At 57.1% G+C, this 26,111-nt stretch overlaps 11 protein-coding genes across 11 annotated transcripts; 4 read left to right on the forward strand and 7 right to left on the reverse strand.

Annotated features, from left to right (window-relative positions):
• Nucleotides 1-629: 629 nt before the first annotated feature.
• On the reverse strand, nt 630-1,550 carry GGS23DRAFT_548385 (uncharacterized protein). The gene has a single exon (XM_051515143.1). It carries the CDS (start codon nt 1,225-1,227, stop codon nt 658-660), a length of 570 nt encoding a protein of 189 aa, XP_051376139.1. The 5' UTR covers nt 1,228-1,550; the 3' UTR covers nt 630-657.
• A 499-nt stretch (nt 1,551-2,049) lies between these two features.
• GGS23DRAFT_177573 (uncharacterized protein) lies at nt 2,050-3,280 on the reverse strand. The gene has a single exon (XM_051511605.1). It carries the CDS (start codon nt 2,943-2,945, stop codon nt 2,271-2,273), a length of 675 nt encoding a protein of 224 aa, XP_051376140.1. The 5' UTR covers nt 2,946-3,280; the 3' UTR covers nt 2,050-2,270.
• A 991-nt stretch (nt 3,281-4,271) lies between these two features.
• GGS23DRAFT_177594 (uncharacterized protein) lies at nt 4,272-6,121 on the forward strand. Its single transcript, XM_051511606.1, has 4 exons — nt 4,272-4,807; nt 4,913-4,989; nt 5,369-5,598; nt 5,680-6,121. Exons 1-4 carry the CDS (start codon nt 4,437-4,439, stop codon nt 5,746-5,748), a joined length of 747 nt encoding a protein of 248 aa, XP_051376141.1. The 5' UTR covers nt 4,272-4,436; the 3' UTR covers nt 5,749-6,121.
• Nucleotides 6,122-8,454: 2,333 nt separating this feature from the next.
• GGS23DRAFT_592745 (Sas10/Utp3/C1D family-domain-containing protein) lies at nt 8,455-9,134 on the reverse strand (the record flags this gene model as incomplete). Its single annotated transcript, XM_051517926.1, has 2 exons — nt 8,455-8,906; nt 8,957-9,134. 2 exons carry the CDS (start codon nt 9,132-9,134, stop codon nt 8,455-8,457), a joined length of 630 nt encoding a protein of 209 aa, XP_051376142.1.
• Nucleotides 9,135-9,573: 439 nt separating this feature from the next.
• Nucleotides 9,574-11,562, forward strand: GGS23DRAFT_548394 (uncharacterized protein). Its single transcript, XM_051515144.1, has one exon. The coding sequence runs from the start codon at nt 10,145-10,147 to the stop codon at nt 11,405-11,407; it is 1,263 nt and encodes a 420-aa protein (XP_051376143.1). The 5' UTR covers nt 9,574-10,144; the 3' UTR covers nt 11,408-11,562.
• A 744-nt stretch (nt 11,563-12,306) lies between these two features.
• GGS23DRAFT_592747 (uncharacterized protein) lies at nt 12,307-12,960 on the reverse strand (the record flags this gene model as incomplete). The annotated part of the gene is made up of 2 exons (XM_051517927.1): nt 12,307-12,562; nt 12,764-12,960. The coding sequence occupies 2 exons, from the start codon at nt 12,958-12,960 to the stop codon at nt 12,307-12,309; spliced, it is 453 nt and encodes a 150-aa protein (XP_051376144.1).
• Nucleotides 12,961-13,579: 619 nt separating this feature from the next.
• GGS23DRAFT_548396 (Coq4-domain-containing protein) lies at nt 13,580-15,272 on the forward strand. Its single transcript, XM_051515145.1, has one exon. The coding sequence runs from the start codon at nt 13,832-13,834 to the stop codon at nt 14,807-14,809; it is 978 nt and encodes a 325-aa protein (XP_051376145.1). The 5' UTR covers nt 13,580-13,831; the 3' UTR covers nt 14,810-15,272.
• GGS23DRAFT_177728 (double-stranded DNA-binding domain-containing protein) lies at nt 15,166-16,076 on the reverse strand. Its single transcript, XM_051511607.1, has 4 exons — nt 15,877-16,076; nt 15,700-15,797; nt 15,614-15,621; nt 15,166-15,477 (listed from the first exon to the last, which is right to left on the reverse strand). The coding sequence occupies exons 1-4, from the start codon at nt 15,898-15,900 to the stop codon at nt 15,212-15,214; spliced, it is 396 nt and encodes a 131-aa protein (XP_051376146.1). The 5' UTR covers nt 15,901-16,076; the 3' UTR covers nt 15,166-15,211.
• Nucleotides 16,077-16,550: 474 nt separating this feature from the next.
• Nucleotides 16,551-18,816, reverse strand: GGS23DRAFT_177802 (uncharacterized protein). The gene is made up of 5 exons (XM_051511609.1): nt 18,397-18,816; nt 18,284-18,336; nt 18,106-18,224; nt 16,802-18,041; nt 16,551-16,728 (listed from the first exon to the last, which is right to left on the reverse strand). Exons 1-5 carry the CDS (start codon nt 18,473-18,475, stop codon nt 16,666-16,668), a joined length of 1,554 nt encoding a protein of 517 aa, XP_051376147.1. The 5' UTR covers nt 18,476-18,816; the 3' UTR covers nt 16,551-16,665.
• Nucleotides 18,817-19,158: 342 nt separating this feature from the next.
• Nucleotides 19,159-20,394, forward strand: GGS23DRAFT_592751 (SURF1-domain-containing protein; the record flags this gene model as incomplete). The annotated part of the gene is made up of 3 exons (XM_051517928.1): nt 19,159-19,987; nt 20,105-20,210; nt 20,292-20,394. 3 exons carry the CDS (start codon nt 19,159-19,161, stop codon nt 20,392-20,394), a joined length of 1,038 nt encoding a protein of 345 aa, XP_051376148.1.
• Nucleotides 20,331-22,165, reverse strand: GGS23DRAFT_177793 (uncharacterized protein). Its single transcript, XM_051511608.1, has 3 exons — nt 21,316-22,165; nt 20,693-21,262; nt 20,331-20,613 (listed from the first exon to the last, which is right to left on the reverse strand). The coding sequence occupies exons 1-3, from the start codon at nt 22,038-22,040 to the stop codon at nt 20,448-20,450; spliced, it is 1,461 nt and encodes a 486-aa protein (XP_051376149.1). The 5' UTR covers nt 22,041-22,165; the 3' UTR covers nt 20,331-20,447.
• Between the last annotated feature and the right edge of the window lie 3,946 nt (nt 22,166-26,111).

Here is a 26,111-nt window from a genome sequence, read left to right on the forward strand (position 1 = left end):
GTCTTGTCCAAGCGCGGGGTTGACGTCGTAGTCTCACCACAGTTTCTATTACGCGCTCGCGGCATGGGTTGACCCGAGACCTAATTAGCCCAACAGCCTAGGACAGAAGAACCCTGAGGAGATAAGGCGGTGTAAACCAGGTCGAGAATGCTCAACAGCCGCCACCAGCGTGGTGGGAGGGTTCAACCCCAGTCACCGAGTTCGGGCAAGATGTAGCCGGGTGGTATCGAGATGGTGAATATGTACAACATAGAAACGGCAGGCAACGGGGGAAGGATGAATGGCCGGCTGGGGATCTCGTCACTTTGATATCGTGCATGATGATAGGGTCATAAACGACCGTAGGCAGCTAAACGCGTAGGTATGTATGTACATACCTCGCTCGCGCGTCACAGTGCGCATATTCCAAGTCTCGACTCGGGCGCGGTGGCGTGCCTGTGACAGAATCTCGCTTAACGGAGTGACGTCTCCCGAACACGCAGCTCGAAATCGCCAGATGGCCAGCATATCGAGCGAGGTTCACCGTAGAAGCCGGCGGGCATGCGTGGCGTTGGCCACTACCCATGTCGGGTAGCAGCATACTTGCTCCAGGTGCTGAGCCCCCCCCGTCCCCCCCCCCCCCCCCCCCTCCTCGCCAGCCCGAACCACTCGGGCCGGCTACTCGTCATCCTGCTTCGATGATCTGGCTTCCTTTGCCTTCTGCTCCTTCCTTAATAGGACCCTAGCCACCCACTCCTCGACCTCCCGTTCTGACTCCTCGTCGGTTTGACCACCCGGAGGGCCAACATGCCTCCGCGCCAGCCTCCTTAAATCGTCGAGGTTTGAGACGTCGAATGCCCACGAAAAGCCACCAGTAAGCATTATGGCGAAGCTCATGACATTAAGCGTCGCCAGACTCATCGCCTCGATGGCTATAACAGAGCCGTCAGACGCCATCGTACTAACCGGCCGGTTGCTCTGCTGGTAGAAGGGCGGCGTGGTAATTTTGCGCTTCCGCGCCACGGCACGCCTCGTGATCAGGGTCGAGAGAGCGAGGAAGCCTGCGCCGGCAAATAACAGGCCCAATTGTTTCAGCGAGCGCTGGGACAGCAGCGACGGGCGGGGTCGAGACGGTGACATTGGGTGCTGGACAGACTGCGGAGGCGGGGAAGACCGTGAAGGCAGAGAGGCAGCCGGGGAAGGTTCACGGTCGTTTGCCATGGTCATAGTAGTGCCAAAGGACCACATCGGCCGTCTACAGTCAACTTTGCTCTGCGCCGGAAATGCCTAGGGGAGCACGAGAGACCAGGGCCCAGAGCTAGGCCTGGGTGCTGGGGTGGGACGTGTGGGCGAGAGAGAAGATGCCACGAAACGGCCGTGGCTCGTCTGACTCGCGCGAAGAGCGCATGAGCATGAGCCCCATGTAGCTTGGATTATTGCCTTAGGTAGGTATGTTGCATGTGTGTGTGAAGTTGTATTCAAGTGAAGTTGTAGGTAATTGATGTTGGCTTTTAGTGGGGGGCGGGAAGTGTGGCTTTTTTTTCACCTCCTTGGCGTCTACGGAGGTGCCGTCGGCTCTCTCCTCAAAATCGTTTCGTGGGGGCGTCCCGTGTCTGTACTATATAAGCTGATGGTACTGCGTAGTACCTCTAATGCATGTACATTTGACCTCAAAATTATAGAAGGTAGGTACCTCCTCCTGGCGTACCTGGCTACCTGCATCATGTACACAGTACACGTCATAATCACACACGAGGTATCTACCCGATACCTCTGGCACCTTTTATCCATGTACCCATTCAAGCCTCAGGTACCTGAGGTTTCAGTTACCAAGGGCAGGTCGTGTTGAAAAATTACCTAATACCCTCCACGGGCAGCAGAGGCCTGACTCATCTAGCTTACGTCCTTCTAAGCATGTATGGGCGTGTATACAAGCAAGTATGCCTCCATCCAGCACCTCATGGCCCCAGATCGATTCCCATGTTCGGCACCGAGCACTCCAGCGCTGTATTCGGCGCGAACGTATGGGGTCGAATTAAGCCCGACCCCACTCGCCCGCAGCACGACGATGGCCAGACGGGGGGGTTAGATATGGGGTAGGCCGCAGATGGTGTACGAGCCTCCTAACTCGCCATATCCGTCATCGCTCATTCGATTCGTCTACCCGCTCCAACCTCGATCAGCAACTATCGCAGTCTGGATCCGATTCTCGCAACTTGCTGCACTGCATCTGTTGACGCGAGCTGGCTAACTCGCCAAGCCTCGGTCTTTTCGGGCTGCGGCATAAGGGCCTAAGTTGGCATGTCGGCCCGGACCGCTAGTAGATCGCTCCCTTTCAGTAGGCGCGGCGAGGTCGATCTCTTCTGGGACTTTGGGGAGTCGAGAACGAACAGCAAGATCCACTGCTTTCCCGTCAAACTCGCTTCGCATTCGTCCCACATATCTGTGAAGTCGGGAAGCACGAGCCGCAGAATCCGCACCAGGCACACCAGACACGGCCGGATGCTCTCCAGCTTAAAGTCATGCCAAAGTCTATCGGGAGAGGATTTGAGCGGCATGCTCTCGGTCGGGAAGACTTCTGACCAGTGGACGGGGTGCTCGTCGTCGTAGTCTTTGAGGGTGATGATCAGGTTGAGTGCGGCGGAGAGGCGAGCTAGAGCTTTCCGAAGATTCGAGACCGTCCCGATGGGTACTTTGACTTCTTCGACAGCAACGTGGGCCGCGACGACCCTTCTGGTGAACTTCCTATACAGTCTTTTTCGCGTGTCATCCAACCTGGACTGCTCGATCTCGCCTAGGAGCTCCTGGTAGAATTGGGCCACGCGGCGGGACGGCTCGATCCCGCGCAGTGGAAACTGGACTAGTCTGCCTAGCCGGAACTTCGCCAGGTGACCGGGAGGCGGTTCCCCATCCAGGCATTTCCGGGCCGTAACAATCCACTCGCAATATTCCGTGAATCTGCTCATGCTTAAATCCTCCGCGAGCACGGGACGAGGTTGTAATGAGGGTTGATGAAACTATGCGGGACGATGTCCCCGGCATCATCACTCACATAGCTAAAAGAGCTCAGCGTATGTAGGTATGTATAGACATTGTTCTTCGTCTTATTTCGTAAGGATAGGCGACGATCAAAGCAATTTTTAGCGCTACGTCCTCGACGGCGCAAAGGTGCGGGGGCGGAGTTTTCCGAACCGGTCGAATCTTCAGCAACATCGCGGCCGGTACCCCGGTTGGTTCCAGGTTTCACTTCCGGCTCGCTCTGGAGAGTGTTAGGCACCGGGAATGGAGGGAATCAGGCCAGGACCCCAGAAAATGGGCTCATAGATACGCTGTCGTGGCCTGTTGATTGGAGTCCGGAGCTGAGGGTAGCGTGATCCGGAATTAATGAGTAATTATTCATAACTAGTCGCTGATAGTGACCTCCTTTCGCTAGTGCCTGCGGCTCGACTGATTTGTGTCTCTCATATCCTAGGCTTACGGGGCGGATGGGGCGGTGAAAGAATCCGACCAGCCCTCCTCCCTCAGCCGGTTTTACCTAGTTGCTTGCTTGCTTGTTCGGGCCAATTCCGAAGCTGGTATGTTGGGTAGGTAATAGCATTGGCCGGAACATCCGGATAGGAGTTCACAACCAGATGTGTTACAGCCAACTTGCTGGCAGCTGCTCAAGGGGTTGCGGGACATTGGGTACCAGCGACGTCGGCGTGGCTGCCCGCGGGGAAGAGGTGGCATGCAGACTTGCCGTGCGCACATGTGTAGGGGGGGAGGGGCGGTTTAGCTGCAAGCACATATAGTAGGCGGACATCTCTATATTTTGTGGGCGACGGTGGCGGTTGGGTTGGCGTTTACGTCGGTGCCGGTGTTGGTGAATCGTGATAGAAAGGCAACGATAGGTATAGGACGGCAGGCGCCTGCGAGAAATACCTTTCTTGCATTGGTATGGATATGGGCATGATGCTACGGTGGATATGTAGTTACGCGACATGCGGGCTTAGGTACCTATACAGCGGGTGCTCTCATTGGCAGTTGCCTCGACCGTATACCTCCGGGAGGGACCTCTATGCATACATAGTTAGGCAGATATTCATCCGGGTTACATGGGGGATGGATTGGTCTACGGCAGCTGTCCCGTCCCAAGATGCATATGTATGTACGTACTACGTGGTAGGGAGGCCTTTTCGTTAGGTAACTAAGCAGTACGAGATCGGTCCATCTTAGCCAGATGGAAACTCCGGAATAAGGATATCTACCACCTAACAGACCTAGGTATGTACCGCATACCTACATGCATACATGTCCACATCAACGCATCTCTGGCGTCTATCCCACTCGCATTGTTCCCACCAACTCCAACCAAACTCCGTACAACCTCCCTTGGCTAGAACGACGCTTGTACAGCACTGGACGCTGGGGCTCACCAACCTGCGGTAGAAGTACGGGAGGTACACAGTACTGCTATTATGGCCAAGGATAGATCAGCCAAGAAGAATCAGTCTTCAGCGCGGCCTCCGGCGGCCGCTGTAGTTCGCCCGAGCTGGCCGCCGTTCAGGCTAACCTTGCCAGTAGTGCCTCTCGCCCCAGAGGCACCCGTCCCAGGCCTCGAGGAAAAGATCGTCCTCGTGCGGAATTTCTGGCCGAGAAGCTTGTGTCGAGACTATGTCACATTCCTCAGGACGCTGCCTCTGACCACCACCCCTGGCCGGCCCAAGCGCGGGGAGGCAGTGAGGGTCAATGATAGATTTCAAGTCGACGACCCGGCCTTCTCGCAACGACTCTGGGCGGAGACAGGCCTCCGGGACGCCCTACTGGAGGCATCGTTCAAACATGTGTGGTTAGCGACAGTCTCATCTCACCGCGCCACACCACCACCCCCTCAACCAGTCTCGTCACTCCATATATCTGATAGATGGGCCGACAGCACTGATGCAGACGACAGGGGCGGGGAAGTGGTGGGCTTGAACCCCAACATCCGAGTATATCGTTACTCGAAGAACCAATACTTCGACTGCCACTGTAGGCCTCCCCTTCTTCTCTGCCTCTGTCTCTCGTCCATATCGGGTTAAGCGATAGTGGCCCTCGCAAACCATGGCTCCTATGTTCAACCAGGCATCACAAGTCATCCCATAACGGTATCCCGCTCTCGCAACCTCCAGCATTCCCGAGACGCCAGGCATCCCCCTGTCTAGCTTGTCGTTGCCCGCATCGTTTTTTGTCTCATGGCTTAGGCCTATGAATTTGCGGCTGCGTCGGGCCTCCATGCTGCTAAAGATACGACGCAACCCTGTCATCAGCCCATGTCCCTGGATGGATATCGTTATTGGGACAAGCATGACGTCGTCCCGCAACATGTCACGATTTATTCCTGTACTAACCGGCCAATGGGTGATGACAGACGATGACTCCAACCTTGTTGCGCTGCCCACCCCCAGCGAACCTTCTAGTCCCGTACAGACTAAAACTACATGGACCCTGTTGCTGTACTTGACCTCAGCTGCTGAAGGCTGTATTGGCGGAGAAACGGTCTTCTATCCTCTAGATCGAAAGTCTGCAAAAGAAGAGATTGCTGTTGCCCCCGAAACCGGAATGCTTCTTCTCCACAAGCACGGAGAGGACTGCTTATTGGTAAGTAACACCCCCCCCCCCCAAGGATCGCGTTCCTGCTGGTAAATACGAAGTGGAAGGACATTCGTTTACCATTCTCAGCACGAGGGTCGGCAAGTGACAGCAGGGGAAAAGTGGATAATTCGCACCGATCTCTGCGTGAGAAAATAGCTTTACCGACATATGTACGATCTTCGATTACGCACTCTTAAGAAGCCCAGATCTATGTCTTGCGTACGGGATCGACTTTGGTTCGTCAATGGCCTCGCAGATTTTGTGGCTCGAGTCCTACGCTCGTCCTCGAATCGGAACCTTGCCTTATACACGCCCAAGAGCCTACACGAACTCTAAGCTGCTGTTGCCACGTCACTTCAAGACCGCCCTATACGCCACTCGGGGAGCCGAAGATGCAACAAGGCCGGGACGGGTAGATCCTATAATACATACATCCAATTAAGCACGTTAATCTCCACAGGTCGATCCTCCTAGGGATTGGCTTCTCTGGCGGTCTAGAAAGTACATGCATACTCTTCTCGAAGCCGATACTATCGTTCCACCTCCATAGGGCCGTATTATCTCGTCGAAGCTAAGACCGTACTCTCCCCACGCACGGTGGGTGAACGAGACCAATTTATCTGCTGAGTTCGGTCCTTGCTCCAAGACGTTCCTGGCCTGTGGTTGGCGACCCCTTTCTCGCCTTCGTCCATCTCACACATTTATCGCTGCCATTAGAAGCTTACGGTGTCGCGCGTACTATTCCATTCCCGCGACGGGTCTATCCAAAAGGCAGAGACCAATGTTTCTTATCACGGGAGCTATGAGTTCGCGGTTCGCCGCAGACAGCGGGTGGACGAAAGTCAACTCCTTGCAACGGTTTAACAGTACCGGTACCTCGGGCTCTTACCTGTGAGACACCATGTCAAACCTCCCGCCATTCTACGATAGGCTGGGACAATGGTGTATTATGTCGATCTACGTCTCCCTACACCGTATTACTACATCCTGTCCACGTTGGCGCGCGTTTCGTGCCACAACCCATATCTGCATGTCTTGGCTTTGCCTCTGCCTCCTCCAAAAGGCATTCCACCCATTCGCGTTGCTATCGACCCGCCCCCGGCGCTTATGTGCTATTCTCCTTGCTTCTTACTATGTTAGATCACGCCCTCGGGGGGTAAGGCAAGTGTGCATATAGCTCGTAGTTAAAGCGGCTGCCCCTACCGAGTGCAAGCCAACGCGGGCGACGCTACGAGTCGGAATTTAATACTTACCTAGGTACGCCTCTCGGCTAGACATGATGTTCGTAGGTGTTCTACTCATTTCCTTCTACGCACTCAAAAGCGCCCTAGACTCACTGAGTGAGCTGCAAAGTCTGATTATTCTTTATCAAGGGGGTAGCGTCTATTGTCACTGGGCAACGTAGCGATCTGCAGACATGGCTTCCTACGCGACATTGGTTTACTCTTATTTGATCCTGCATACAGGCCCTAGAGATGTTAGGTGGTGCTCTCTTTACTAATAGGGTCTAATAGATTGAGTCTATCTAGTCTGTGATTGACTCAAGTGTATTGGCGGTTCGTAGTAAACCGTGGGGGCTACGGAACAGCCCGTCAAAGATTCGAGATATCAATTTGGACTCTGCATTGAGAGGGTGGAATGTATCTGCGCAATAGAGGCAATAGCCGTTAGACAATTGGGAGGGCAAAATCTCCGGGTACGCATCTGAGCGACTAGTCACGCCTCAACTTTTTATCTCCTTGTCGTGAACCTCCCGCTCTCCCACCAAACCATCCTCAAACCTCGACAGATACGCCCGGGCTCCTCCGCCCCTTATCCCGCCAGCGATGCTAGATCCTCGCGACACTTGCGCCCACGCTATCTAGCTCGAGAGTACACAGTAAACGTAGTCTTGAAATATGTGGTAGCGAGCCCTTGGCCACGTCGGAGCTTAAACGTGGGAGCAGGGGCTATCTCGAAGCCGTATAGAATTGAGGGCGAAAGATGGCGTCGCCCTGTAGCCTCCGGACGCGTTCTCATCCGCCCCCTATCTCCTTTCCTCGACGCTTGTGTTCTAGCTCTCTCCTCCATGCGGACTACCCTGTCCGTCGCCCCCGCGTTCCCAGAGCATCACCAACCACACAACAACACAAACAAATGCTATGTACCACGTAATGACAGGCAGTGGCGAAAAGCCCCAGCGTATTACGAGGGGGGGAACTATCTAACCTGGACCATGTATAAGCCCCAGGAGGTTGCGATAGGGTTTTGGTACATGGGAGTGGAGGTTGAACATAGAAACGTCGCCAATCACTCAACAATAAGTTTATTCTCTCCAGTTGGGTGTGGCAGGACGAGCTAGGGTAGTCGGGTCGTCCTGGCCCGTCAGCCTCCTAGGCTATCCCGGACCCGCAGGGGAGCAGTCCCGCGAGGTAGCACCTCTTTTCCGCCGATATTGCGTAGGCCATGATGGCCCCAGGGCCTTATCAATACATAATTGGTGGCAAACACCGCAGAGTTCGTCGGCGGAACCATTGAGCGGGACAAAGGGGGGCCCGTCCAGTGATCGATTGGTCCCCCAGCCGACTATAGCATGCACGGGTAGTAATTACCACTCGCATAACGTTGCTCGCCGCGCAAATTCGACGTGGCGGATTTTATGTTGCCGTCTGCCTTCGATATCCCGCGCCAGGACCTCTGAGAACTTGCCTCGCCCCACTCTGATATTCGGACCAGGGCCGTGCGGCGCCCGCCTGAACTTCCTCCTATACTCCACGAACCACCGCTCTGGAAGCGGATAGAGACGCGATGTAGCGTCGTCCCACCCGCGTCCCAGAATGGCCGATGGAAATAAATCAAAAGAGGCTAGGGTCTTCGGGGGCCTCAGGTGGAAAGCTTCTTGCTCTTCTTGCTCTCGTGCTCCCTTCCATTCCGCCGCAATTCCCTCCTGCGCTTTCCGCGCGGCTCCCCCGCCTCGGCGTCTTTGCCGTCGGCGGCAGATTCCGCACTCGACTCGTCGTTATCATCGCCACCGCGCGGCGCACGGGAGCCCGCGGCCTTGCGCTTGTCGCCGGCCTGGGCGGCAGTCTGGAGAGCGGCCCTGGCGCGCTCCTGAGCGATCATCTCATTCAGCTTGGTGCTGATGTCCTTGTTATCGGCGAGGTCGGACCTGATGAAGCGGATGGCAGCCTCCTTGTTCAGCGTCTTCTCGGGCTTCTCGGGCTTCGGCGGGGGATTCTCGACGTCCTTGATCTTCTCGAAGTACTGCCGGACGCGGGTCAGCTCCCGGAAGACGGGATGCTCTTTCGGGTTGACGCCATTAAGCCGGAGGGAGGCTGTGCGCGCGGTTAGCTGTGGACGTGGATGCTGGACGCGACGCGCTTACAGAACAGTATAGACTCGATGGAGTAAGTCACGAGCACATACAGCTTGGCCTTGTCGAGCAAGGGCAGCTTCGAGGCGACATCCGAGACGTTGTGGAGGATGGGCTGCAGAGCTTCCTCGAGGTTGTCGAGCTCATCGTCTAGCTCTTCTAGCCGCGGCGTAATGTCTGCGGGTTCCATATTGAGAGGGGGAAGGCGGGAAAGGAGGGGATCGGGCTTCCGGTCTGTTGAACGATGTCCCGAGTGGAAAAGAGGTGCTGTATGAGTAGGTAGATAGAGACCTTCAGACAAGAGAGAGAAGTACGTACCGAGTAGCGAGAAATGCAAGGGGCAAAAATAACCTGCAGTTGCAGAATTACGGCGGTAAGGGAGGGCAGAATGTTATCGCATATTGGGAGGTGTATGCGTGTGTCGGTGCCGCAGACCCTCAGAGGCTAGATTAGATAAAGGCGCCTCAATGGACCTCGATTAATGTGGATATTTTCCTCGTTGGGCCAATTGACGCTCAAGGATTCTGTAACCGGCGGTAGCTCAACCCCACACTCCGAGAATAGGAATACCGTCATGAACGACCCTAATAAGAATGAAAAAAAAAAAGACGATTTCACCCACCCCTTCTTCCAGCCATTCCTCCCACCTCCCTCCCCCCCCGGCTTTGGCCGTTGTTGCATCACCATCCACCAGTCCAACTCACTATCGCTGCATCCTAATCTGCGTATACGATATCTACTCGGCTTAGGTGCAGATGTCTAGGGATCGGCCGCCGCAAGAGTGATTGGCATCCTGCTCGCGACCTCGCCGTGTCGACCCCAACCCGCTCGATGACACGTAGATAGATCACGCGGAAATCCTCCATCCTGTATTCCCGTAACCTCCATCAACCGCTTGCGCGGGCCTCTGCGCGAATACCCCACAAGCCCGCCACATGGAGTCGCGATAACCTCCCTGCCGGCCGGGGGGCCAGCAAACGTCTGTCGGCAGCGTCTGCCGAACTGCCCAACCGCGCGCCGCGGGTCGATGACTTCCGGCCGGATCTACCTCTGTACTACCCCCCGGCTCCGGATCCCGTAGCCGTGTTCCAAGAGAGAATTTCAAGCCATTCATCCCTCACAACACCGCACTTCAGGATCGTGCCGTCCATCCCCTCCATCAAGCAGGTCCCGGAGCCGCTTTTCTACAGCGCAGAGGTCATGAAAAAAGTGCCGCCCCGGGCCAAAAGGAAAGTCCAGACCGGGAAGGACACAAGGGACCAGAAGCCGAGAAAATCGAATAAGATCTTCATCCTAGGCATCGATCGACACGCTAAACTCCTCGCCCACAGTCTCGCAGCCGTACCTGGCCTGCCCCCCACCCAAATCCTGGCTCACGACATGCTGGCTATGACCAAGTGGGGGGAGGAGGGTAGGTCGATCGATATCCGTGACTTTAATGGAAAGTTCCTGTCCTCGAGAAAGATCCGTTGCCCGGAATATATCGGTCATCGTCGCGTTCGGTCCAGGTTTCTCTCCAACTTATCTCCAATGACCAACATTGTTGTTAGTACGGCGACGAGGGCCGTAATCCCAACCCTCTATTCCCTGCGGTACTACATCGACCGCCATACAACCGTCTGCTTGGTCCACCCGGGGCTCGGGGTCATGGAGGCATTGAACGAAGAGGTCTTCACCAACCCTGCCCTACGGCCGAATTACGTGCTTTGCCACAGCATCCACAAACTCGGCCAGCACTCGAGTGATTATTACTCCCTAAAGCACGCACCGGGTCGTATGTTCTTGTACGGCATGCCCAGAGATGACGGCGGCGGCGCCGACATACCCTTACGTGTCGCCACCTCACTCAGCTACGGGCATACCCAGCATTTGATCGCCCTTCTCGCCGCGGCCGAGGAGCTCGGCGCCGTAAACCTGCCTCGGCACCTCTTCCTGCAGCAGAAGCTACCGATGATGATCTTCTCCTCCCTCCTGGACACGATATCCGTCATCCTGGGCTGCCGGTTCGACCACATCCGGCACGACGAGCACGCGATGCACCTGTGGGAGAACATGCTCCGGGAGACGCTGGCCATCGTGTCGGCGCTACCCGAGTTCCACGACTTCCCGGAGATCGTCGAGTGGTTCAACCGCCCGCGGTTCGCCGGCTACCTCAAGGGGAAGCTGACGTCGAGGCGCTACGTGAGCGGGTACAGCGAGTGGATCTCGCTCGTCCGCCGCGGCTTCGAGCCGCCCGTCGACTTCCTCAACGGCTACTTCGTCCGCCGCGCCCGCGAGCTCGGCTTGAGCTGCCACTACAACACCATGTCCGTCTTCATGGTCAAGGCCCGCCTCAACTCCCGCCGCCGCGAGCTCAACCTCGGCATCCCCCTCGGCCTCCAGCCCTACACGATGGACGACGACAAGATCGGCGGCGGCCAGGACGTGTTCGATCCCAAACTCGACGGCGACTTGGATGCGTGAGCCTCGGCGCCTCGTTCCCTTTTTTTGTTTGTCGTTGTGTATGTATGTATGTATGTATGTATGTATGTATATGCATCTACGTAGAAGGTAACCTACCCATCTACCGTGGCGCGCCACGGGCCTGTAAAACGAATGGAGATACACGTTCAAACTTGTCCCTCCGTCCCCCCCGCACCTCCCCTTCTTCTTCTTCTCTGTGCTAGTAGGAATAGATACCAGTGAGATTGAGATATCTTCAACCCTTTGGTGTATGGCATCGTATGCATGTAGACCGCTTTCAACGCGCAGCCAAGCCCACGTCGCTAACACCGTGCTTCTGAGGCATATCTCCGTACGCCACGCGCGACTCTCGGCTACGCCGGCTACGGGCGGAAATAAGAACAGCGTAGGCGACAGGAGGTTCTGAGCTGAGTTTTCTAGCTCTATCGAGAGTGCAGATAGATATTATAGAGCAGGTACCTCGTACCCCGCAGTCTGCGAAAGCCGACCGTCAAGTTCACGAGCCTAGGATCAAAAAAAAAATTTTTTTTAAAGTCAGGGAGACGAGGGAACTCGAGAACATTGGTGGTCTTGGATCATGTTTTTTACTCTTCTCTTTTTATTTTTTTATCTTGGTCACGGGATGTTAGACATCCTCAAGCAAGCAACTGGTCTGCGATCTCTACCATACTACGCCACTCCCATCAAAACCCAGTAGGTACATCTATCCTCCTCGTCTTCCTCCTCTCCTCCGCTTCCTTCCTCCTTCCCTTCCCTTCTGCGCGCCCTCTCTAGATCATTGAGGGCAAGCCGGTGCTTGGCGACCAGGGAAGTAGGCAGGCACACGTGGAATGGTAGTCCCATTCGCCAGTCCGAGTCGATTTCCAACGTCCCCCGGGTGGGGGAGGGGTGGGCGCTGCTTAGTACGGGCTGGCGGCGGCTTGGCAGGCCTTGAGCTGCTCGAGGTACCAGTTGCAGATCTGCATGTTGCCCTGGTTGTCATCCATGCACTTCGTGAAGTTCAGGGCGGCACCCTGGCAATTGTTGCTCTGCTGCTGGCTGTAGTTCGCCGTCGCGGCCTCCGACTGCTGGGGGGCGGCGTCGGCCGGCGCGGAGCCGCCGCCGGTGAAGAGCCCGCCGAGGGCGTGGCCGATGGTGGAGCCTACCGCGACGCCGCTATTGATTTGGGAGAGGTAGCGTCAGCGCTGGGTCTCTTTTACACATTCTATCGCTGCGGATACTGATGACGGAGTCTTCGGGAGGAGGGAGAAGGGGAATGAGAGGGCAGAGAGGAAGAGAAAAACGCTCGAAATGGGGGTGAGGGGAAGGGGCGTGGAGAGGGGTTAGAAGTTGGGGTTGGGGAGGGGAGCGTCGTACGCAGCAGTGCTGGCCATCTGGCCGAAGAGGCCGGGACCTTGCGAGGCCTGGGGAGCGGCGGCCGCGGGGGGGTGCTGAGCAGCGCCGTGAGCCGGCGCATAGGTGGCGGCCGGGCGTGTCTGCTGGGGAGCAGGCGACCGCGCAGGGACGGTAGGACGAGAGGGAGCGGGTCGGGCGGCGGAGCGGTTGCGAGGCATATTGGCTTGGTGATTGTTGCTTGCGCAGTTGACGGATGGATTGATTGACGGTAGGTAAGTGTCGGATGGGGTGGTTGTCTGTAGGTGTACAGGCAGGTGTGCTTGCGCGTCGTGGATGGAGGAGTTGGGAGGAAGAAAAAAAGAGATTCTTTTCTGTTCCTCGGGAGAAAAGTTGGTTAATAGATGAGGACGGGAGGGGACCTAATACACTATCGAGGCGGGCGTCTCCATAAGACCGACTCCCCGGAAAATCGGATTTAGTGAATATGCATGATGCCGGTACAAATGCACGTAAGAGCGGGTCTATTTATGCAGTATGCCACCTGGGCACCACCAGGGCAGGTACGTAGCAGGGTCGTGTACCTGCCGCCTCTGCTCTCAATCCAATGGCGGCCGAAGGAAATTGCATGTGCGCCCGCGACTGCCAACGGGGATTGCGGGAAAGCTGCGCGGCGGTGGCCAATGAAGAGTCATCGATTAATACTAGACCCGCCTGGAAAGCCCCAGTCTCTACCATTGCTGATATCCGATAACTACATATGCCCTAAGCCCGATATGTATGCATGTACCGCGATACCCCAGAATGACTGCATCCACAATTGAAGCTCCCAGTAGCTGCCACATTCTATCTCGTCTCCCTCAACATACGATGTGTTGCGTGCCGGCACGGCGTAGCACTTCTAATCTAAGGACACCTTTCTAGCATAGGTACTTACTTTCTCCCCCCAACCCACACCAATAGAGAAACATCGCCAATGGTGTAAATAAGAAGAGAGAGGGTAAGAAAGGGAAGGACGAAAAGGAACGAGGGAATTAAGACGAGAACAGGGGATAGCCTGCAGGGCAGCGGGCCTCTCAAACTGCCGGCACTATGAAAGCTCTCACGCCCCGTGTCCGATCACTCTCGACCAAACATGGCCTGCTCCAACCAACCCGCTACTTACCGCCCCCCGCAGCTGCGGTCACGGCTGCGGTGGCTGCATCCGGGGTAGCACCCCCCAGCCCTTCCCGCCGCTCCGGCGCGCGGCCGTTCTCGGTCCTCAACCGGCCGCCGCCCAACTACCCGGGGCACGTGCCGCTGACGGGCCTCGAGCGGGTGGCGCTGGCGGTGGGGGCGGGGGTGCTGTCGCTGGCGAACCCGTACCGGGACGACCTGATCGCGGCGGTGGGCGAGGCGACGGCGTCGCCGTACTTCGCGGACCGGCTGCGGCGGGCGATGCTGGGGTCGGCGACGGGGCGGCGGATCCTGCGGGAGCGGCCGCGGCTGACGTCGGCGTCGCTGGACCTGCCGCGGCTGCGGGCGCTGCCGGCGCGCACCGTCGGCGCGACGTACGTGGCCTGGCTCGACCGCGAGGGCGTGTCGCCGGACACGCGCGCCGCCGTGCGCTACGTCGACGACGAGGAGTGCGCCTACGTCGTCCAGCGCTACCGCGAGTCCCACGACTTCTACCACGCGCTCACCGGCCTGCCCACCGTGCGCGAGGGCGAGGTCGCCCTCAAGGCCTTCGAGTTCGCCAACACCCTCCTCCCCATGCCCGGCCTCTCCCTCCTCGCCGTCGCCACCCTCAAGCCCGCCGAGCGCCGCCGCTTCTGGTCCGTCTACGGCCCCTGGGCCCTCCGCAACGGGCTCCGCGCCGCCGAGGTCATCAACGTCTACTGGGAGGAGGAGATGGAGACCGACGTCGGCGAGCTCCGCCGCCGCCTCGGCATCGAGACCCCGCCCGACCTGCGCGAGATCCGGAAGCGTGAGCGCGCCGAGAGGAAGAGGCGCGCGGAGGGGGCTGCGCCCGCTGCCGCTGTTGGTCCTACTGCGATTTCTACGGCTGCCGAGCAGAACATGCCGAGCTAAGCGGCGAGATAGGCACGGAAAGGAAATGGATATATGTTTAAGGGGGCACGGGGTGGGCGTGTCGTCGGCAATTTGTATGTTATCGCCGGACCAATGTTGCGGCCGCGAACAGAGCATTGATGCCACTGGAAACCCCGCCCTTGAAAACGCCATTTCGTGTGGTCTTATAGGGGGCCATGCGATGCTACGGCGTACTACTTGTTGGGAGATAGCCATGTGGCACCGGCATTACCTCTGATCTCCCTTTCTTCTCACCATTTTTGGCGGACTCCTGGTTCCTCCCTCCTCCCTCCTCCTTTTCGCCCTTATGTAAGCTTGTATATGTAGCCCACCCTTACCCCCTATCCGCCGTGGCCCTCCACGACCTTGGCGATTAGCCTTCTTTTCCCCCCTCGCGCCACGTCACAAGTTATCCAGGTCGTCGTCGTCGTCCCACCCCTTGCGGCGGCTGACGACGATCTTCTCGGAGCCCTTCATCTCGGAGAGGGTGGCGAGCATGTCCTTGAGCTGGGCCTCAGTCACCTTGGCGCTGAGGCGGCCCATCTGCGATAGTGCCAGCAGCCGGTTCTCCACCTCGGTCGCGCGCTCCCCGTTCACCAGCCGGATCCGGTTCAGCCGGTCCATCGCCTCCGGCGCCAGGATCCGATCCATCATCGCCTGCCGCATCTCTGCGACGCCCGAGCATCGTTAGCGTGGTCGCGTCCTCGTTCTTCTCGCGCCGGCCGCTTGGGCCGCTGGCGGGCTTAGGGAGGGAGGTAGGGGCGTGCCGGAAAGACTCGGGTGGGTTTGCGGTGATTCACGTACCTTCTTGTCTGCCGCCGGAATTCGTTAGCATACGCTTAGCTCGTGTGTGCTCTCGAGCCTGATAGTCTGCGTGGTTGGTGGCTTACTGTTTTTGCCGGTCGGCCTGGCTCATCTGCCCTTGCTGGCCACCGCCGGCGCCGGCGCCTTGCTGCGCCTTTAGCTGCTCCAGACGCGCCTTGCGAAGCTGTACGAGTGGTTGAGAGGGCGTTAGTTTCGCGATAGCGCGGATAGCTAGTATCAACCAGAGGTGGTAGTAAACGCACCTGCTCTAGTTCTGCATCAGCCATATTGGTTCCCGACGTTGCGTTTGTTTCCCGTGTATGTAATGTGTACGTGATGCGTGTGTGGTATGAGGCGGGTGTGTATGTTGTAGGTAGGGTTGGTTCACCAGTGACGGTGCATGTAGTGGTGGATGTATATGATCAGTGTTGGTGGGGTTGCGCGACAGCCGGGTTAGTGGTATGTAAGTACCCAAGGTACCTGTAGTAGAGCCCCGCCTCGGATGATAGGTAATGCATGGTGGGAGCCCGGGATATGCAAAATCTACGAATATTGTCATATTGGGGCTGCTTGCATCCTCGATATAGAGTTGTGTATTACCTCGGTAAGCCGGTAGGTATATTCATATTCACCTAAGTCGGTGCAATATCGGATAGCCCGTCTCATTTAGAGTCGGTAGAGGCTACCTAAGTCATAGGTATCTCCATATAGGTTTAAGTACCGCAAAGCAGATAAAGGGGGAAACATCCCGGGCCGATCTCTACCCACCGTGGGATCAGATGAAGAGAGCAGATTGTTCGAGGCCCAGGCCGCGTCATTCATTGCTAGCCATAAATTTATTTATACAGGTGAATAGACTGGAAATGCAGTCCAAGGTATATTATATTTATACAACCCTCTACTACGCGGTGTAGGCGCACGATGCTATTGAGTTCGCTCATTAGGGAGTGCTATAGTGAACAGGGACAACATCGGGAACGGCCATGCTACCTCTGTCACAGTCACAGGGTTCCGAGACTTCCTTCTCGCTTCTGATACAGTATGCCGGGCGGCTAATCACGTCCACCATTCCCATCATTACCTTCATCTTCATCTCTTCGCGGTTCAAAGTTCAGCTATGCATAGGGACCACCCCTATCAGCAGGTGGCCATGCGAGTAATAATAGAGCTTCGGGGGCTTGTACTTACCGAGTTTCCATTGTACAGTTGCGCGTTCCGTCTCTCGTCGTCGGGGTTCCTAAAGCCCCTGATGCGCGAGGCGGAAGCACTGTCAGAGGGCAGATCTCGCAGGGAAATATCCTCGCCTCCCGTCTCCCGTCGTCGCTGGGTCCGGGGTGGCCGTCCTCCCCGGCCGAACAGCATGCTTGTGATCCCGCCGAGCGCACCGATGAGAAGCCCGTAGCCCGTACCGAACAGGCCCAGCAGGTAGCTGAGACCTCTCCAGACGAAGAGCGGCCCCGCGACGCCGGCGTAGGCGGCTGCATATCGCGAGGGCACCAGGACGAGCGTAGCGGATGGCACCAGGTCGAGCGAGGTGAGGGTCTCGGATTCCTCGCTAGGCCGGATGGCCCGGTTCGGGAGCGGTGTCAGGACAACCCGAAATGTGTATGGCGGCGCATTGCCCCCCTCGTCGATGTCGGTGCGTTCCGCGTCGACCCACTCCCGGACGTCGCCGGCCAGCGTGCTGTCGCTCTTAAAGCGAGAGCGGATCGTCGACCCGTCGAATAGCCGCACCTGAATATTGCAGTGATCTGCGTTCGACGACGTGCTAGCTGGTCCTTGTCTTCGAGGGAGGGAGGTGGGAGATGTCGGGCTTGGGGAGTCCTCGCTCTGGGTGATTCCGCTGAGCAGGAGTCTGGCCTGCTTCTCCTCAACTTCACGCCGTCTCCGCTCGAGCTTGTCGTCCTCGATGCGCTTCAGAATCCGCTTCCTCTCCTCGGCGGCCTGCAGCTTCTTCTGTCTGATTTCTTCGGCGTAGGAACGCTCCGCAGCGTGGTTGCTAGATGACCCGCTTTTGTTGCTCTCGTTGGCCTCCTGGAGTTTCCGGGCGCGAGCCTCCCGTTCCGCTTTGGCCTTTGCCTCTCTCTCTCCCTTAGCCTTTGCTTCCTTCTCTGCCTTAACCTTTGCCTCCTTTTCCTCCTTGGCCTTTGCCTCCTCAGCTCTTCTGTCAGCCAACTCGCGCTGCGCCTGGCCAGAAATAGCCGGTACATCGTCGTACAAGTCATCAAGATCGTTACTCGAAGTGGAAGTCGGATTTCGGGAAGGGAGTTGCGATAGAGTCTGATCAATGGCTTGTTCTGCCGGAGCGACCGGTGCTGGTGCCGCCGGTTGACCTTGGCCCGTTGCTTGCCTTAAAACCACCCCAATCCTGCGAACAAAGTCTTCTTTCGTAGTCCCTGCATGGAGATACTCTTTCAGCTGGCCATTCCTGTAAGAAGAGTAAGCGTTAAGGCTCCCAACTAGGCTGTCCCTCGGGGCGACGTAGCGCGTACTGGATGACGACCACAGTCGGCTTCTGTGGTACAGGGAATAGCGCCTCTAAGAAACCCGCCTCCTCGGAACCGGCGGCGAGCCGTAGCACTACGGCCTGGCTTTCGAGTAACAATTTCAGCTGGGCCCTAAGAGTCAACTTCTAACCAGGCCCTCGGTGTACATGTGAAGGGTACCGACCGAATCATCAGTGAGAAATTCATTCTCCCATTGCTTGCTCTCTTCCCCATCGTCTAGGCCGCACATTAGTGTAAGCTAAAGACCCTTCCCAGTTTCTGGTACGTTTAGCCTACCGGTCACGAAACAGGCCACTAGCTTGGATTGCTGGACAGCCAGGGCGATGCCGTCTTGCAGACTGCCCTGGAAGAACATGGCAAGCCGTGAGATAGAACGGCTACTGCGTAGATGAGGTAGGATAGCCGGAAGGGATTTGAGGTAGTCCGTGATGTCAGCGCTTCTCTTTGCAAGGAAGCTTGTTGAAGGAGAGATGGGTTGTATGATGACAACAGCAAGCAAGCTGTGTAAGATGTGTGTTAGGTAAGAGATTAGGTCGGCTGGACAGGTGTCCAAGGCAGGTTAGGCTGTCCTGTACCTATCAAACGCATTATAGTACGTGCTTAGAGGAGGTAGGTACTTATCGACGACAAGGGGAGGTACCTAGCAGGTAGGTACCCGGGAACCGGAGGTGTGCCCCGTATGTACCGTGCCCCTGACTCCATGCTGCATGTACCTTGTCTAGGCGCCTTATACACTCCGTCTCTACCCCCATGTATCGGACAGGCCTCCTTAGGTACCTACCTAGGTATCTACCTACCTTCAGGTGTACAGGTACCTTGGTACCTGCACATTAGGTGTCTTATCGTTATCGGATGTATCGATACCCACGGAGAGCCATTGGGGAGCTCCTATGCTAACCTCCGACCCTCGAACCACTGAGAACGAGGACCAAGGACGTCATCGCCACCCGTCGTGTCGTTGACGATGGGAGAGAGCAAATGCCCCCTTAGCAGTATCCCCCAGCCGCTGAAAAAGACATACCACCTACTAGCCACGCGATGAAGTCACCTGTGTGGCTAACCCCGCACTCGCTCGCCCGCCGGGTCGAGCGGTCCCTCGAGGCCCAAATCCGAGCGTCCCACGTCCACCACCAGGGGGCGCTCCCGCGCGCACGCGCCGGCCCGCGACCTCAGGCCTCGGCCCCGCGGCGGCCATTCACCCACGCGCCCGCGCGTCGTGCGGAGCCGCGGCCGCCGGCGGAGGACCCGGGGTTCAGGTCGATCGTGGACAACCCGCCGGAGCTGGTGCGGGCGGGGGCGGGGCGGCGGCACGGGCCGGGGCTGCTGGTGCTGGCGCTGATCCCGGCGACGGCGTTCGTGCTGGGCACGTGGCAGGTGCGGCGGCTGGCGTGGAAGACGGAGCTGCTGGCGCGCCTGGAGGACCGCATCGTGCGCGAGCCGCTGCCGCTGCCGCCGCGGGTCGACGCCGCGGCGGCCGCCCGCGACTTCGACTTCCGCCGCGTCCGCGCGCGCGGCCGCTGGCGCCACGACCGCGAGATGCTCGTCGGCCCCCGCATGCACGACGGCGAGCAGGGCTTCATGGTCGTCACCCCCCTCGAGCGCGACGCCGGCCCCGAGCACCCCGGCGCCGGCACCGTCCTCGTCAACCGCGGCTGGATCGCCAAGAAGTTCCGCCGCCAGCGCGACCGCCCCCCCGAGAGCCTCCCCACCGGCGAGGTCGAGGTCGAGGGCCTCATCCGCGAGCCCTGGAAGAAGAACATGTTCACACCCGACAACCGCCCGGACAAGGGCGAGTTCTACTTCCCCGACGTCGCGCAGATGGCTGCCCTGACAGGAAGCCAGCCCGTTTGGATCGAGCAGACTATGGGTACGTACATCCTTGAGGGGTCTAATAGCATTGGGGGGTGCGGGTTTCACGATGCTCTTCGTCGTCGACGCCTCTTGTGCTTCCTCGAACTAATGCTACGCTTTCATCATACGGTAGAGCCTGACTTGCTCGAGGCCATCGAGTTCCAATCCAAGGCTATCCCGATCGGCAGACCGGCAGAGGTCAATCTCAGAAATAACCATGCCCAGTATATTTTCACTTGGTAAGCGTCATCCCCCCTTCGGACCCCAAACCCGGGTCTATCCTGCCGTGATCATAACTCATCGTACACACCCGAACTCAGGTACGGACTCGCCGTCGCGACGTCGATAATGTTCTATATGGTAGTAAAGAAGCCTCCAACGGATATCGCGCGCCGAGTACGGATGAACAAGGAATGGTCTTAGGCCCCGCTGGCTCGAGCATTGTACGGTATTTGACGAGCCCAAGCAGGCGGCTCTCAGGTCACTTCCTGCTCCTCGTCCCCATTGACGTGCCGTGATTGTTTCTTTCGCGGAGCTTTCTTCGATGCCGGAACCGGCATGCGTAGCTCCTGGAGGAGCTCCCTCGGTAGGTATCGCTGCGCAAGAGAGAATGGCGTGGCGGACATGCCTGTCTGTCGTTGCCTGCATCATGTATATACGATCAGAGAAATGCACTGGGAGGATCATATACCCCGGGTTGGCTATGTAGTAAGAAACGTACCTTCGCATAAGCATCATCATGTCGCTCTCGTCGATCGTCTTCCGCCCCGCGTGTCCGGCGTAGGCAGACAAGTCGTCCCCGAGCTGCTCGAAGAACCAGTCCGTCGCTTGCATGAGCGCTTCCAGCGTATCTGAAGTGATCTTGGCGTTGCTCACACCAGCCGTCTTAGCAAGCGTCGTGGCTATTCGCTTGACCACGCCCTGGGGTAGTGAAGGATACTCGATGCCGTGCCTGGAAATCTTTTTACCGCCTTTCCTACCCTTGACCCTTGTTGCCAAGGCCGCGGTCGTACGCGAGATGATAGTCGTCTCATTCAATCCTCCCTCATCATCGTCGGGATCAAATAACCCAATCGGTTGTCCTATATCGTCGTCCTCGTCCTCGTCCTCGTCAACGTCCTCTACTTGAGGTGGCTCCTCCATTTCGATAGCTTCGGTCACCGTTTGATCTCGGGTAGGTGACTCCACCGGAGCCATGACGAAAGTGCTCTCGTTCCCAATGTCAGGTATCTGGATCGGCCCAAAATCGCTCTGACGTCCCATATTTTGGTGGGCGGTCTCTTCGTCCATCCTATGTGCTGTTAGGTAAATGAGAGAGTTACTGAGGGGGAAGGTCGGTGATACCTTTCGAATATGACCCCTTCGTCTAGGGCCATCTCGGCAGTGTCATCTAGTGCGGGTGGAGGAAAAAAGCCGGAATCGATGCCCACGCCATTATCGTCGGCATCGTCATCGCCAAGCCCGGGTCCCGCGTAGTCGCTCATCCTCGCACTGCCAAAACTTCCCCTATCTAAGCGACTGAAGGGAGTCTCGCTCCAAGCCCGACGGGGCATCTCGATAGACTGGACCGTGAAGTTCTCGTCGTCCAGTATACTAGACCGGGGCGGTTTCAGTTCACTGTCGTCGTCGTCGTCTTCCTCGGGGCCTAGAGGCAGGGAGAAGCGCGGCCTCTCGATAGGAAAGTCGTCGTCATCTCCGTCCTCTTCCGCCAGGATCCGAAGCGTCGAGTCATTGACACCGGAACCGTCCGTCGGCGACGAGGACGAAGACAGCGCGGTCGATGTCGGGGCCAGAACACGACTAAGGTTCCGTAGCAGGTCCCGCGGGGTCTCGCGCTGCTCGCGAAGGCTGCGTCGGCGGGCGCGGCCGGGGGTGAATAAGGCAGTGCGGCGCTGTTCTATGGCCCGGATGGCGGCGCGCGCGTGCGGCGTAGTGATGTTGTTCCGTCGTGCCGACGCGGATAGACGGCTCGAGGCGGGCTCGGCGCTGATAGCGCGTCGGTTCGGGGTGGCGACGCCTCGAGGCGTGGTCAGAGGACCCAGGTATCCGTTTCTTGTCGGGTCAGCCATGGCGGGTTTCCGCGAACACAGGAGGCAGAATTTTCTTCCCTCCCGTCAATCGGCCGGCGGGATACCTCGTAGGACTAAGCAAACGTGAAGCGTTATCCGCGGGCTGGTATCATGATGGCAAGCTCGTGCCCCTCCTATTGTATTCCCGCGGCTAATTGAAGACGTCGCTGGATGTTTGGTCCGTGCCGAGGACACGGGGCAGACAGTAGGAAAAGGAGGTAAGTAAAGAGAGGGAGGTCGGGTTTGCAGTCATGTGGTGCTGGTGCACAATGACGTGTGGTTGCCGACTCTACCAAATTACACCAACGCGCTTATTCGGCGACGGCGACGCGTCGAGGCTGGCGGCTTCCTGTAGGCGGCCCACTAGAATTATTCCATTGTCCGGTGTAGTGAAGGAGTAGAGATAGGTACCTCAGAGGTACCCATGTACCTAGGTACTTTGCTGCCACCCCCAAACTGCAGAATGGGTCCTCGCTTCAGGATGGGTCCGTCTCTGCTTGTTCTGCTATACAGCCCTGCAGACGGTTCCCTGGAGCAACTCAACTCCGCAACATCACATGGGAAGTGACGCCCAACGTGGCTGGAGCCGTAATTCTTTGAAACGCTTGCCCCCTTCCCCTTCCCCTTCCCCCCCTGTTCCCCCAGTGACGACACAGGTCAACAGGCACCATACGTTCACCCTCGAGCGATTTCCTCTCACAACGGCCAGAACCGCGTGAATTGAAGAAGGGGGGGGGGAAACCCCCAATACGCCAGACTCCGATTCTAGAGATACTTAAATAACTTCATCAAGGATGTTGACAAAGAAGGGAAATGGACAGGCTTGGATCGAACTCTTCATCGTGCCCAGTGGAGGACTGGTTGGAAACCGATGGGAGACTAGGGGTTAGCACGCTTTTACGATCGCTATAATTGATGTCGGAATAACCAAAGGCAAACGAATGCTCATTTGGGATCGCGACCCGGTAGGTATAAGGAGCCTCAAAGCAGTTACACTTTTAAGAGCGTACTCTGGGGGACACTTGAATACTTACGAAACAAGTGGCATATGCGAAGTGGCGAGATATAGTGTAACACGCACATAATACCTACCTACCTATGGAGTCTGCAATATGCTACTTTGTCGGCCTATCGGTACCTTACAGGCATTGCATGTTTCGACATAAAATACGACACAGCCGGCCTCGAAGCATGGAAGATGGTGCCACTTAACCTTGACTAGGGATCGTCTTATCGGGCGACGTGACAAATGCTGCCTTTGCTCTGATGGAACGCCGTGCCTAGGGCTTTGGTAGTCCAAGCCTATCGGCCCATCCAGCGAAGAGCCAAAGCGCCAGCAAGAAGACAGCGGCTGGTTTGAAAAGGCCTCCCTGTCTCCTCTCTTGCTCTCGTTCCCTCGGGATACGACGATAGAACGATAGAACGAATCAGCTTGGGGTGCCGATAGCTGGATCCGACTCTTGACAATTGGCTACGGGCCTAAAAGGTGAGCGACGCCTACCCCTGACATCTGCGTGTAACCCACGTTTGAGGGCCCCAGAATGTCCACGGCACCTTTCTGGGGGCTAGGTTGAGCCTAGCGCCAACGCCGCTTTTAACTCACTCCCATTCTCAGTGAGCAGCTGGATTCATAGGGATCCTATGAATAATTATGCAAAGAAAACGGACTGTGGGGAGAAGCAGTGATGTCTATTTCAGGTGCCAATCGAATTTAACCACCATAAGCCTTACTATACTGAACCAGCCCGCATTATACGTTATAGTTTTCCGTTGCCGTCACACCCCTATACTGTCACACCTTCGTGCCACCACACCCTGTGCCGTCCTGGAGGTAAAGATGGCACAGAGGGTTTTCATGAGGATGCTGCGCCGCGAGCAATTGGGATGCTGCTTTCATATTAATTTAGGTACCTAGGTGCTTGAGGCACGTAGCCGCCGTCCGCTTTTTGCATTACCTACCCACCTACCTAGGTACGTAATGGCTGATGCTTGCCTTAGGGGTAGCCAGAAGAGTAACCGGTCCTATACCCAGACATTCCTGCCCGCGGAGCCATGCTAGGCTCTCATAAATCATCATGGCAAGTGCCTGTTGGGATAGACGACTATCAATTGGACGCAGTTTTGTCTCGTCATGACCGGAACGGCTGGCGAGTGCCTACCCGCCTATTACCTAGGTGATTACACCACGAGGCTTCTTGCCAACTATTATACGCCATGGGGCCATGCCGGTGTCGGTCTTGTGTCTCTGGCCGCCGAGAAGTTACGTCCGTCCATCCCGTGAAAATACCTATTCAGAAGCTCACCTCTGTTATCTGTTTCTCTCCCCCCGCCTCCCTCCCTCCCTCTCTCTCTCTCTCTCTCTCTCTCTCTCTCTCTCTCTCTCTCTCTCATCACCACCACCATCCACCATCACCACAACCGTCACCACAACCATCACCACAGCTATTACAATTAGTGATACAACTACTATAATGGCCCACGAACCCATTGAAAGGTATGCAATCCATCTTCCCAACGTCTTCGCTATTACTCCAGCCCACGCCAAGATCCTAGCTCCCAGCTAATCAAGAGGATTCAACGCGACAGAGAGTCCGAGAGACTTTCCTACAAGGAGGCCCAAAAGGCCCTCGATGGCGCCCGCGCCCGCCTGGAGGGGGCCAGGCAGGCGTTGGCAGCCGCCTTAGAGCGGCTTCGACAAGACCCGGCCAGTCACGTGGCCTCCCTGAACTACCGGCTCGCAAAGTAGGACGAGTCGGTAGCGGACGTGGAGTTCAGGGGGGCCTTGGCCGCCCTGGTCGACGCCTTCCTAGCGTTTGCCCAGGCGGCGTAGAAAGCCGCCCGCCGACGGCTCCGTAATTACCCAGGCGGAGCCGAGGCGATCGCCGAGGCCTTTCTCGATGTCAGACTCGCTACTTAGGACGTGTCGGTGGCCGAAGTGGCCGTCCGAGGAGCGGTCGACACCCTCGTGGACGCCTTCGTGGCGTCGGTCGTTTGAGGGGGGAGGGAGGGAGGAGGGGGGTCGGTGAGTACAAATTTCTATACAAAGCACACAGCACACAGCACAGTCGACGAAGCTGGCCTATCAGGTGGTAGAACCAGTGGAGGCGTCGGTCAGAAGTCTGGCTGATGCAGGGCTACGCCAAGAACCTTCCAGGGGTGCCCTGCGTGAGTAATGAAGAGGAACAGCGTGGGCACGCTGTAGGTGACCCGGAAAGGACAACGCCACAGCTGTCAACAGCTGGCCCAGTGCCGATCAGACGAAATCCCAGCTGGAAACAGCTGTAATGAGTTGATGGGTCAGCTGAAAAGGCAGTGCGAAAACGAGTGAATTGCTGACTGTGTGAAGCCTACAGGATTAAGGTTGTACCTACGATGAGAAACTGGGTGCAAGACCCATATAAATATTTATCAGAAAGGCTACGTAGCCTAGTCCCACCGCACTACTACAGCCTCCCCAGTTCAATTGATGTGGGACAATTGAACTCCTACCAACAAGTGCGGTGGCTCTCGTTTCCTGTTGATCCTGAACGTGATCCTGAATAACCCTGATCAACTAATAGCGTGCCAGTTCAATCAAAGGACAACAGGATAAGTCGGGAAGCAGGACCAACTGGGAACAATTGCAACTGCAACAAGTGGGTGACAGGCTGCAACCGTGCCCTGAGCCTGATCAACCTGATCCTGATCGGTACCCTAGCCAACTAGGAGCTGAGCTAGTTCACTCCAAAGGCCACCAGGAAGAGATAGGAGAACAGCAGTCAGGAAATAGGAACTACAACGGGCATGGTAAAACAAGCGTAGCTCCCAAAAGAAAAGGAAACAATCCCATACGGTGCAACGTGGTTCCCGTCCTTCTCGTCCGCGCAACTGCCGACCCTTTCCATCTAATTAACCTGATCCTGTAACTATCCTGATATATCCTGTTGATACCCGATTCCGTGTAACTATAACTGTGACTCTTTGACTGTGACTGTGACTCTCTACCTGTGACTATAACTGTATGGCTGTGTAACGACACCTATGGCAGGGCCTGTGACAGTCCCTGTAGCACCTTGATCCTTATGTCCCTCG

The sequence above is a fragment of the Durotheca rogersii genome (assembly GCF_024521655.1).
Source record: "Durotheca rogersii strain YMJ 92031201 chromosome Unknown GGS23scaffold_2, whole genome shotgun sequence".
Taxonomy (NCBI): domain Eukaryota; kingdom Fungi; phylum Ascomycota; class Sordariomycetes; order Xylariales; family Xylariaceae; genus Durotheca; species Durotheca rogersii.

Bases quoted from the DNA above. Each gene is read 5' to 3' on its own strand.
- GGS23DRAFT_548385 (XM_051515143.1), bottom strand. From the start codon at position 1,227: ATGTGGTCCTTTGGCACTACTATGACCATGGCAAACGACCGTGAACCT.
- GGS23DRAFT_177573 (XM_051511605.1), bottom strand. From the start codon at position 2,945: ATGAGCAGATTCACGGAATATTGCGAGTGGATTGTTACGGCCCGGAAA.
- GGS23DRAFT_177594 (XM_051511606.1), top strand. From the start codon at position 4,437: ATGGCCAAGGATAGATCAGCCAAGAAGAATCAGTCTTCAGCGCGGCCT. The intron at 4,990-5,368 runs GTAGGCCTCCCC...GGGTGATGACAG, and splicing joins CCAATACTTCGACTGCCACT to ACGATGACTCCAACCTTGTT. The intron at 5,599-5,679 runs GTAAGTAACACC...TACCATTCTCAG, and splicing joins ACGGAGAGGACTGCTTATTG to CACGAGGGTCGGCAAGTGAC.
- GGS23DRAFT_548394 (XM_051515144.1), top strand. From the start codon at position 10,145: ATGAAAAAAGTGCCGCCCCGGGCCAAAAGGAAAGTCCAGACCGGGAAG.
- GGS23DRAFT_548396 (XM_051515145.1), top strand. From the start codon at position 13,832: ATGAAAGCTCTCACGCCCCGTGTCCGATCACTCTCGACCAAACATGGC.
- GGS23DRAFT_177728 (XM_051511607.1), bottom strand. From the start codon at position 15,900: ATGGCTGATGCAGAACTAGAGCAG. The intron at 15,798-15,876 runs GTGCGTTTACTA...CCACTCGTACAG, and splicing joins CTGATGCAGAACTAGAGCAG to CTTCGCAAGGCGCGTCTGGA.
- GGS23DRAFT_177802 (XM_051511609.1), bottom strand. From the start codon at position 18,475: ATGTTCTTCCAGGGCAGTCTGCAAGACGGCATCGCCCTGGCTGTCCAG. The intron at 18,225-18,283 runs GTCGGTACCCTT...CTTAGGGCCCAG, and splicing joins AATTTCTCACTGATGATTCG to CTGAAATTGTTACTCGAAAG. The intron at 16,729-16,801 runs GTAAGTACAAGC...CCCTATGCATAG, and splicing joins AACTGTACAATGGAAACTCG to CTGAACTTTGAACCGCGAAG.
- GGS23DRAFT_177793 (XM_051511608.1), bottom strand. From the start codon at position 22,040: ATGGCTGACCCGACAAGAAACGGATACCTGGGTCCTCTGACCACGCCT. The intron at 21,263-21,315 runs GTATCACCGACC...AACAGCACATAG, and splicing joins GAAGGGGTCATATTCGAAAG to GATGGACGAAGAGACCGCCC. The intron at 20,614-20,692 runs GTACGTTTCTTA...TACATGATGCAG, and splicing joins ATGATGATGCTTATGCGAAG to GCAACGACAGACAGGCATGT.